Source organism: Nematolebias whitei, chromosome 22 (genome assembly GCF_014905685.2).
Source record: "Nematolebias whitei isolate Nwh7 chromosome 22, NemWhi1, whole genome shotgun sequence".
Lineage (NCBI taxonomy): Eukaryota > Metazoa > Chordata > Actinopteri > Cyprinodontiformes > Rivulidae > Nematolebias > Nematolebias whitei.
This window is the reverse complement of record NC_056519.1, coordinates 2250929-2262183: the sequence shown is the minus strand read 5'-3', so window position 1 is coordinate 2262183 and position 11255 is coordinate 2250929. Positions and strand designations below refer to the sequence as shown.

Below are 11255 nucleotides of genomic sequence, written 5' to 3'. Positions count from 1 at the left end.
TGGTCTGAGCAGGTCAGAACCTGGTCTGAGCAGGTCAGAACCTGGTCAGAGCAGGTCAGAACCTGGTCTGAGCAGGTCAGAACCTGGTCTGAGCAGGTCAGAACCTGGTCAGAGCAGGTCAGAACCTGGTCTGAGCAGGTCCGAACCTGGTCTGAGCAGGTCAGAACCTGGTCTGAGCAGGTCAGAACCTGGTCTGAGCAGGTCAGAACCTGGTCTGAGCAGGTCCAAACCTCGACTGTGCAGGTCAGAACCTGGTCTGAGCAGGTCAGAACCTGGTCTGAGCAGGTCCGAACCTCTTCTCATGAAGCAGAGAAAGCTTTCGTTGTTAAAGATTTCTCTGATACTTCACCTCTGAGTTTCTGGGTCACACAAACCCTCTGAGGATTTTAAACATAAAACACATTTCAGCTCTGACTCGTCACAGGAGCTGTCCGGGGGGGTGGGGGGTCGCTGGACGTAACGACAGCCGAGGGTTTTAAAACTTCTAGTTTCAGGTTTTAACCACCAGACAAGTTACATTTCAACTTGCGCATGAGAATTAAATTTAAAATAAAAACCAAGGATTCCTTGAGGGGGTGGAACCATCGGTAGTGAAAAGTTGACGACTTTGAGAGTTCCACTGACCAGAGGTTCACGAGATATTTTGCTAACAGAGAGATGCACGATGCTGGCAAAAGCTTTATGCATGCGGACGATGACTCGAGCTGTGTGGATTCGGATTACTGAACCTCTAATTCAGGAGAAACTGTCAGGTTTTAGTCTGAGTTCTGGACCAGTGGACCAGAACCACAGCAAAGTCTAACTTATCCAGCCCTTCAGATCTGCTGAGGGGGTTGGACAGTCCGGTCCAGGTTCTGTGGACCTGGACCAGACAGATCAAAGAGTTCTTAAATTAATTTTTAAGGGATTCCTCGGTCACTTTTAAGATCTGTCTGGTCCTTGTAGAACCACAGCACGGTCTCTACCAGTCCTGTCCCTGGTGACAGGATCTCATGGCTGGAGGGGATCTGGTCTGGGAACCAGAGTCCAGGGTGGTTCTCCACTGGATGAAGGTGGAATGCTTCAAGCAGAAGGGCTGAAGTTCTGGAGTTACTGATCCATCCACGTTCCACCTGAGGTCATGTGGTTTGGATCTGGACTCAAAGATCCAGATCTTGGATCCAAGTGGCTGAGCGACTGGGCCTGACCATAGAGACGAGGTGAAGAGCTCCCATCATCTCAGAGCAGAACGTGGTCTGCTGAGGAGGTTCAGACACCTGGGTCGGACTCCTCCCAGTCCGGTCCTGCTGGGAGGAGACCTCAGAGCAGACCCAGAAGTCTTTGGAGACCTGCTTTAGTCTGGGAGCACCAGGTCTGGACCTGCTACCTACATGGCCCAAAGGATGGAAGGCATCGCAAGATGTGGATAAAATAATCTTTAATAAAACTTCAACACATAAATATAAACAGTAAACACTGTAGTGTTTTTATCATAATATCATAAAACCCTGCAAATATTTATAAACTGTAACATCTGAGCTTCAAACATTAATGACCTGTTTGGTTTACACCGGAGGAAAACTGGAAGAAGAAAACGTTCCAGGATTAAAGGAGCTAAACTCCAGAAGAGCCATTTATTCGGCCACTTCTTCTGAGCTGAAATCAGCTAAAGGCTGTTGAACATCATCTAAAGCCACCGATCCGGCCCTGAACGCCTCGTCAGGGTGTAAACGTTTCATAATGCTCCACCAAACCCTCAGATTTTACTGACGACTCTGTTTTCTACCGTTTACTGACATTTATTAAGAAAAACATTTATGATTAAAACTAGAGACACTTTGTCATTTTACGATTTACGATTAAAGAAAAACCACGCGGTCTCCAAATATTTTGTTTTCAGGTTAATTTCACGTCGAACGATTGTCTCATGTTTCAGTCTCCAAATGGTTGTGGAGGAATTTTAGCCCGTTCTTTCTTTTGTCGCTTTAGTTCAGTGAGGTCCACAGGCCATGGTTTCTGGACCGAAGCAGCACCTTGGTTCTGTTCTTTCTGACCCGTTCTGTTGTAGATCAGCTGCTGCATTCTGGATCATGGTTCTGTTGGACCCAGTTTAGTCCAAGCTTCAGTTGTTGGACTCCAGAACCCTTTGGTCCACAGAGGAGTTCTGGTCCACTCAGTGGCTGACAGGAGCCCGAACCATCAGCCTCCACTACCGTGCTGACAGCTGGAGGAGCCGTTTGCTGCAGTGCATTCTGGGTAAACATCTGCCCTCTGGTCTGGTTCTGGTCCAGAAGTCTTGTGGTTCCTTCAGATGAAGTGGTGCTGCCATGTTTTTAGAGAGAAGCGGCCGTGACCTTTGACCTGTGACTGACGCCGGTAGAGTCTGACATGGAGCTCAGAGTTTTAAATGTGTTTCCACTCGTAGGGACTTCCTAATTTACAAGGACGTTCACGTGGAAACAACTTTCTTCCGGCTGCTTCCTCCTTCAGGGGTTGCCGTAGCAACAAGACGGCAGCACAGGTCACCATTTTCTAAACGCAGCTGCACGGCTCGCTGCTCTCTTGGTCTCAAACTCCTAAAATCCAGACCACAACAGAAAGATTTCTATTTCCTCACAGTTTGGAGCTGCCAGCTAGCCTCCAACAAGCCTCATCACCTGGGGGTCATTGCTGATGTCCTTCCGCTCAGGCGTTGCTCCGGAGCAGCAGACGATGTAGCCGGTGAACACCGAGGAGGCGGACGGAGTCGAGCTCAGGCGTTTGTGTTTTTGTTTGGTCGTGGTCTGAAGTGAGAGTCAGGTGAACCCACGGAGCTCCGAGTGTTTGTTTGTTCTCCGAGCCCTCAGGATTGGAGCGTACGAAGACTGCTGCCCTACATCTGAAGCAGGAAGAGGCTCGGCTTTCATCTTCCCGTAGATAAGCTCTGTGTGTTTGTGTTTGCAGCCGTTCCAGATGTTGTGAGGACCAATGTCTGACACAGTCACATTGTGGGGGATTTAATTTTGAAAGCTAAGTGAAGAAAATCAGGTTAGAAAGACTCAGGATCCGATCCTGCTTCAGGGGAGTTTCAGGGCGCAGGAAAGAAGCTGCGCTTTTATTAAAGCCGAATCGGTTCTTCTCATCCTGCACTGCAACCTGCACATGCAGAGACACACAACGTGACGCTCCAGAAAGTGACTGCAAGTCAGAGGGACGTCCTCTGGAGGGACGGAGACACCAGAGGGACGTCCTCTGGAGGGACGGAGACACCAGAGTCTCATTGTTGCCTCTTGAGTTTTGCTGCTGGATCCAGACGGAGCAGATTAGAATAAATTACAGAGACACTAAAACAAGATATTCTCTAGAACTCACGAAAACAAAGAGTCCAACCAAAGACGCAACGTTTCTGCTCGTGTCAAATTAAAGGTCACAGATTACAAAATAAAACCAGTTAATTTAAAATGTTTCTTTATTTTGACAAAGTTTAACGTCGATTTAAAAACAGTTTTTGTGTTTGTTGATGTGGAAGTTGAGCCACCGAACAGAAAACTGTTCTGCACCTCCGCCTCTTTCTTGTGAAGACGCTTTAAAAGCGACCACAGTGTACACACGTGTGTTCTAAATGTTTTTTATTATTAGCCGGACAGAACCGGTGTTCTGAACGCAGCCGGACAGAACCTCGAGGTCTTTGCATGCTGGAGTAAACAACGCCATGATGGTGCGTTTCTTTTCTTCACAGATGAGGGGCCGTACGCAAAACACTCCGCCGGGTCTCGACCTCCGGACCGAGCGCTGGCCATCAGGAGGCAGAGTATACCAGGTAACACTCCCACCTTCGTCCTGACCTTTGACCTCTGTTCTACCAGAAGCACGTTTGTAGGAAGGAAGACGCTCGCAGCCGCTCTTTGCCTCCTTCCACCTGGAGCTGCTGACCTGTTTATGATCCCTGCCTGGAGGCTGATCTGGGATAAGAGCAAAAGGACCTGGAGATATTCGACGTCTTTCACCGGACGGGACCGTTCCTCGTCAACATCTTTCACCGGACGGGACCGTTCCTCGTCAACATCTTTCACCGGACGGGACCGTTCCTCGTCGACGTCTTTCACCGGACTGGACCGTTCCTCGTCGACATCTTTCACCGGACTGGACCGTTCCTCGTCGACATCTTTCACCGGACTGGACCGTTCCTCGTCGACATCTTTCACCGGACTGGACCGTTCCTCTAACCCGTCACTGCAGATCCTGTTTTCTTCCAGTTTGGGTCTGCAGTCGTTCTGTTCCCTCCGTCGTGGAAACCTTCGGCCTTTTGGTCTTTGTCTATAACGTTTCCTTTCTCGTCATGGTGTGAACACTGACTCAGCACTCCCAGTAGCTCCTTCTGCTGACTTTGTGCTATTTTAGCTGTTCGTGCATCAAAACCTTCGGCTCATTCAAGAGATGGAGCTACAACTTTTAACTTTCATACTTTGTAAAATAAAACTTTCAGTAGAGATGCGGTTAGACGTCTTCCTTGAAAAACTTTGTTTTTGCTGAAATCTGCTTCAGCTAACTTCCTCTATTTCTAATGCTACTTTTAGCTACTGTTTAGCTATAGTTACCATTGAGCTACAATTCAACAAACTAGCTTTTAAATGCTTCTTTGCCATTTTAGATCCTTTTTTGAAAACTTTTTTTCTACTGTTTTGCTGTATTTAACTTTTAGCTACAGTTTAGCTTATTTTAGTTTTTAAATTATATTTTCTTTTTTAGGTACTTTTTAAAAACTTGTTGCTACATTTTTGCTAATTTAAGCTTTTAGCTACAGTTTTGCTATATTTAACTGTAAGCACTGTATTTTTTTGCTACTGTTTTGCTAATTCTAGCTTTTTTAGCAAGCGAGCAAATCTAAAATTAGCCAAACAATTTTAGCTTTTAGCAACTCTTTTGCTAGTTTTAGCTTTTAGCTTCAGCTTAACGTTATTAAAATTTTAGCTATTATTTTACCTTTTAGAGCTTTGTTGACATTTTAGGCATTTTTTTTTTTATTTTTAGCCACTATTTTTTTCTAATTAAAGTTTTTTTGGCAACTGTTGATACTTTTAGCTACATTTGCGTATTGTTACCTTTTAGCTACCATTCTGCTCCTGTTTTGCTACTTTTACTTTCTGCTTTGTTGATTTTAGCTTGAGTACACACTTAGTTACTTTTCTCTTTGGCATGTGTTTTCAGATTTTAGCTACTATAGTGCTCCTTTTAGCTTGTGTTCTGCTCATATGTGCTCTCTGCTCAGTTTAGTTGATCAATCAGTTATTTGGTACAGGACAGAACCGGTGCATGGGTCGGAACTGAACCGGATCAGTTGGTGGTATCAAGAAGAACAGCTGGAGTTTTTAAATTATTCACGTGAGCTAACGACGGAGGAGTCGATCTTCGTCAGCCGCCGTGAAATCGGGACAGAAACGTGGCGACGTTTGAAGAAGAAAAGAGCTGCGTTGGAGAAGTTCTGCTCCTCCGAGCCTCGGGTTCAGCGCCGGTTTGCGCTCCGTCAAACGTTGGAGCAGAGCCGAATGTTTGGGGGTTTCCTCTGCGCAGTCATGGTTTTAGTCCTGTCAGAATAAGAACGGGTCACATTAATATTACAGAACCACTTCCTGTTTCATCACCTGAAAACTGTTCACATGACATCATCACGGCTCCTCTGCTCCTGAATTATTCAGACCTCTGATCAAATATGAATAAAGGACAGAACAGACTCTGTTTGTACAGATTATTATTTTATTCTTCTGTTTGAGGCAGCGAGAGGGGAACCTGAACAACTGAAGGACGGAGCCGAATAATCTCGTCTGCTTGTTGTGTTTTTCTGAAGATGAGTTTCGGGGCTGCACCGTGGTGGAGCTGATGAAGAAGGAGGGAACGACGCTCGGCCTCACCGTCTCAGGAGGCATCGACAAAGACGGAAAACCTCGGGTTTCAAACCTGCGGCAAGGAGGCATCGCTGCCAGGTGACGTTTCGCTTCAAGTTCAGATCAGACTTAAAAGTTTTAAATTCTTTCAACCTTTGTTTATACAGGTTAGTCTCATTGAGTCACGAGGACTCTTTTTCAAGAGGGACCTGTTTTAAGCAAAACCACAGATGAGGTACTCACAACAATAAACAGTTCACACTTCAAGAATCAACGAACTCAGTCAGGAATGTTCTGACCTACATTGCCTATGTAGTAAAGAGAGTGGGTTCTAAGACTGAGCCTTGTGGTACACCGTTGTTGACAGTTAAATAACTGGAAGAAGTATCATTATGTTGAACACATTGCCTCCCATCTGAAAGGTAGAGAACCAACAGATGGTGTGATCAGAGAAAAATATTTTTACTTACCTGGTACTTGATGACGATGAATGAAGCTCAGTGTGGCTGAACAAATGTTTGTTTTGAAGGCGAAGCTCCGTTTCCATCAGACAAACCCAAAGAAGGAAACGTCAAAACGTACGGTTCGATCTGAGATCTGCTTTGGCATCAAACAGAAACGTTTCCATCGTAGACGTCAGTGGTATTCAGTAAAACGCTGTCCTGTTTGGATCTGCTGCTCAGACTCAGCAGAACCATCATCCAGAGTTTCAACGGGTCACAGGAAGTTGGACCTTCCTTGACTGAACTGCTGTTTTCACGTCTGTAACAGGTTTTACACAATCACAGGGAAGCACGGAGGAGTTCTGACATGTCAAACTAACTTTAAACTGTCTGAGCTTTCTAATAATTTAGCACTTTTTTTACTTACACAAAATGTCTGTTTCCCAGCGTGTCTCTGACTTTATAAATCAGTGGTTCCCAACACTGGTCCCTGTGGAACACCATCCTGCATGTTTTAGTTGTTTCTCTGCTCCAACACACCTGATTCAGTGATTTAATTACTTCCTCAAGTTCTGCAGAAGCTTGTTTAATCACCCGTTCGTTCAAATCAGGTGTGTTGGAGCAGAGAAGCAACTAAACCATGCAGGATGGTGTTCCTCAGGGGCCAGTGTTGGGAACTACTGTTATAAATCACATCAGAGGTCAGAGGTCACACACCTAAACTCTCGTTGACTTCCACTGTACCTGAGCCCAGTTTTCTCTTGCAGCTGTTCTTAACGTGTCAAATCTCGTTCTTTAAACCCTGAAGAAGCATCAAAAGAACACGTGTGACCATCAGAGCTCAGCTTCACCTTGAATTCATCAGCTAAAAATATTTTGTTTGGGTCAGATTAAAATAAATGTTTTTTAGAGCCCAACCAATAGAGAGATTTTGGCTATCGCAGATACCGATACTGGACGGGGAAGGCGGCTGCTGATAATCGATATATTGGCTGAAAATCTTTGAGCTTCGTCCCCCAAGAGTCTAACTAACAGCTACTTTTAAACACTTGAAGCCTTAAAACAGTTTTTTTTAACGTGCGTTCACATTTTCTGTCCTCTGTTCACCGTAAAGTTATCAAGTGTGTTAAAAAAATATAAATTAAACAAAGAAACACCCTCCTGTTCATAATGTAAACAGTCAGTATGGTGAAGGTCTCATTAGTGTTGACCGCAGCTGATTTTTTTTTTGTAGAGAAGTAAAGATTTCAGACAAACAATGCATTTTATTGAAGAGAACAAAGAGAACGTTACTAACACTGATATATTTTACCTCTACGTTACATTTATTGTTCTGGATAAAGTTTTACAAACAATAGCCTATGCTAGGTTATATAACGTTAGCATGCAAACTTAAGAGGCACGTAGCTAATGACAAGCAGATTGTAGGATTGAAGATAATTTATTGCTGATTTGTTTTACAGATCAGTTAAAATAAACTGACCGTGCTCAGTTCAGCGTAATACACCACACAGTATCGCTCCGTGCTTCGGCTGCGCTGAAAGTGAAACTTAAAGTGAACGGCCATGACTTGAAAATAGTCCACTTGTGCCCTCTGCTGGATACATTGTACAATTACACCTTTAGTAAGTAAGGACATGATCCCAGTGTTTATACTGGCACATAATAGGACAATTATCACAGATATTATATGACCCAGACGCCTCCACCGGCCCAACATTTCAGCCCAATCGATATAGCAGCAGCATATCGGTCGGGCTCTACTTTTGATCAGGTTTGTTTTGAAAACTTGGCTTTTGTTTCCTTATATTAAGATGACTTATTGCTTGTATAGTTCAGAATCAGACAGCGCACATTAACCCAGAAAATATCAAAAGAAATTATCTTTGTAGTGTTTGTGTAAAAGCAGTGAATTAAAATGAAGTTTAAAATCTGGTTAAAATTAAGCTTAAGTGAAGAAATTGCACTTTTTTTAAGTTTATTTATAATTTACTGAAGAGTAAAAATGGAGAGAAGTCGTGTGATCCCCAATAAAACGACGGAGTCGTTTCTCTTTCTGTAGGAGTGACCAGCTGAACGTGGGCGACTACATCCGCTCCGTCAACGGCATCAACCTGGCCAAGTTCAGACACGACGAGATCATCAGCCTGCTGAAGAACGTCGGGGAGCGAGTCGTGCTGGAGGTGGAGTACGAGCTGCCGCCCGTCTGTAAGTTCTGACGTGCAAAAGTCTTAATGCGCCCCTCGTGTCTTCGTGGCGTCGCCCCAGCAGCCAGACTTGATTGTAATGTGGGTCTGTGGTGTGTGGCAGCGGTCCAGGGCTCAGGGGTCGTCTTCAAGAACGTGGAGGTGACGCTTCATAAAGAAGGAAACGGCTTCGGCTTCGTCATCAGAGGTCAGCGGAGCTCTGTTTGTTTGTTTGTTTGTGTGTTAAAAATAAAAACAAACGCATGACGTGACACACAGGTGGAACCCAGGAGGACCGGAACAAGACCCGGCCCATCGTTGTAACAACCATCAGGCCGGGCGGGCCGGCCGACAGGTACCGCCCCCTCCTGCCTTTGGACTTTTTGTCCCCCTGCAGGTTCTGTCCATACTGAGAACTGTTGTCCCCCTCCGCAGGGAAGGGACTGTCAAACCGGGGGACCGGTTGCTGAGCATCGACGGGATCCGTCTCCACGGCAACACGCTGTCGGAGGCCATGAGCATCCTGAAGCAGTGCGGACAGGAAGCCACGCTGCTGATCGAGTACGACGTATCAGTGATGGGTCGGTGTCTGCTCCTCGCTGAAGCAGATTTTATGTAACGGATCAACGGTTGAGCCTCAGCGTCAATCGTCACATGGTTTAGAGTAAAACATAGTCCTGGTCCAGGCCACTTGAGACCCTGGATCCTCTTTACCTGAAATAAGTAAAGTTATTAAAACTAAAACAAAGTCCCAAAATACACTGGCATCTGTAGAGCAGGGCGGCCCGCGGGCCACTCCCCCCACGGGTGACTCAAGTCCAGCCGCCGATAAATACATTCATAAAAACAGGTTGGTTCTGTTGCCATGGATACAGCACAGGCTTTGAAGTTTTGCAAACTTAGTTTTTAAAACGTTTTAACATCTTTAATTCATAAAATCCTTCATAATTCCTTGATATTGAATTGTTCTTGTGCTTTAAAGTAAAGTATTAAGTTATTTCTCAAAGGTTTGGTCGATAAAATCCTCTCTAAGGCAAATTTTCTTATCTATTTCATTTATCTTAGTCAAGGATTAAAGAAAAGCAAACTTTATTTTGCTTTTTTTTTTTTTTTCCTATCAATCAAAAAGTCCTAACAAGTTATTGTTTAATAGTAAATATGATTCACGATGATTGTTTTTATCCAACCGAACATGAACAGATGAAAAATTGTACAAAATCCTAAAGTGCCACTTTTGACATAAAGACAAAACAAAACATCTGAGGAAATACTCAAACTTTGATCATTTAGAACTCATAAAACAACATTTTGTAAATCACCTGCATGACTTTGATCATGAATATAGTTTTAAAGAAAACACCGGACTTCAGTGTAACGTGACAGAGCCCTGAGGAACACCAAACGGAAGCAGAAAATAATTTAAAAGTGGTTAAAGAGTGTTTGTTTCTGCGTCTGCAGACTCGGTGGCCACGGCGTCGGGGCCGCTGCTGGTCGAGGTCGCCAAGCCGACGGGCTCCAGTCTGGGCGTGGCCCTGTCCACCTCCCTGTTCTGCAGCAAGCAGGTCATCGTCATCGACAAGGTCAAACCCGCCAGCATCGCAGACAGGTACCGGAGCTTCACGCGCTTCACGTCACCAACGTCAGGAGTTTGTTTCTGCTCCGTCTGAAAAGCTGCGCTTTGCTTCGGCTGATGGAAAACAAGAAAAATGTGACGCGTTCACGGGGCTCGTTCTTTAAGACGCGCATCTTTCTGTTTTTGGTGAAATGAGATGTTTGGACCTGTTACAGATCTTTTTTACTTTTCTGTAAAACTCCATAAATCCATGCAGTTTGTATAAGTTTAACTTTATTTAACCAAAAAACACTAAAAACTGTTTCATTCTTCAGCTGACAGGATGACAGGCTGCCCACGAAGCTATGAAGTTCTCTCTTTACGCAGCTCATACCACACCACTGCTAATCAAACAACCAAAACTAAACTGTCTCCAACTCAACAGATATGGAGCTACATTTTGGCTGGTAGTAGCTGAGAGTCATCCCCATCTCGCAATCTGAGCACAAGTCATCACACTTAATGCCTTTTACAAGACTTGAGCAGAGAACTTGTTAAAAGATCAGGTGTGTGTGTGTGTGCGTGCGTGTGTGTGTGTGTGTGTGTGTGTGTGTGTGTGTGTGTGTGCGTGTGTGTGTGTGTGCAGGTGTGGCGCTCTTCATGCAGGGGATCACATCCTGTCCGTTGACGGGAAGTCGATGGAGTTCTGTTCTCTGGCTGAAGCCACTCAGCTGCTCTCTGCTTCCTGTCAGACCGTACGCATGGAGATCCTGCCGCAGCACCAGGCCCGACCGGCCCTGAACGCACCGCAGCACGGTACCCACACGTAAACACGGCGGGCTTTAAACGCACCACGACCCCACGTAGCTACGTTTCAGTTTGTCTGGAGTCACAGTTGCTGTTCAGACTCGTAATTAAATAATAATCTAGTAAGGCTGCGAAGAAAGCACCAAAAACAAGAAATGCATCTCCTCTTTCAGCTTTTTAAAAAAGCTTTCTTAAAATTATGCGTCTGTTTCTTGATTTACCTGAAAATTCAACATGAACTGACGAAGGAACTGGAGTTTCTGAGTAAAAAAGACAAACCACTAGACTAAAAAACAGGTAGTTCTTCAGAGAACGCTCAGCGAGCTGCAGATTGGAGCTGCTCGCCCTGAAGGCTGCTCGGGTTTGAGCTGCTGCTCGCTCTGAAAGCTGCTCAGGTTCGAGCTGCTGCTCGCCCTGGAAGCTGCTC

At 45.1% G+C, this 11255-nt stretch overlaps 1 protein-coding gene across 1 annotated transcript in view; it reads left to right on the top strand.

Annotated features, from left to right (window-relative positions):
• grip1 (glutamate receptor interacting protein 1) overlaps window positions 1-11255 on the top strand; it is a 56324-nt gene that overhangs the window by 33574 nt on the left and 11495 nt on the right. Inside the window, exons 2-9 of the mRNA XM_037696020.1 lie at window positions 3698-3778; window positions 5804-5939; window positions 8346-8491; window positions 8594-8677; window positions 8749-8824; window positions 8905-9050; window positions 9928-10075; window positions 10668-10837. Of these exons, the coding sequence (XP_037551948.1) occupies window positions 3698-3778; window positions 5804-5939; window positions 8346-8491; window positions 8594-8677; window positions 8749-8824; window positions 8905-9050; window positions 9928-10075; window positions 10668-10837 (987 nt within the window). The remainder of the gene's footprint in view (window positions 1-3697; window positions 3779-5803; window positions 5940-8345; window positions 8492-8593; window positions 8678-8748; window positions 8825-8904; window positions 9051-9927; window positions 10076-10667; window positions 10838-11255) is intronic.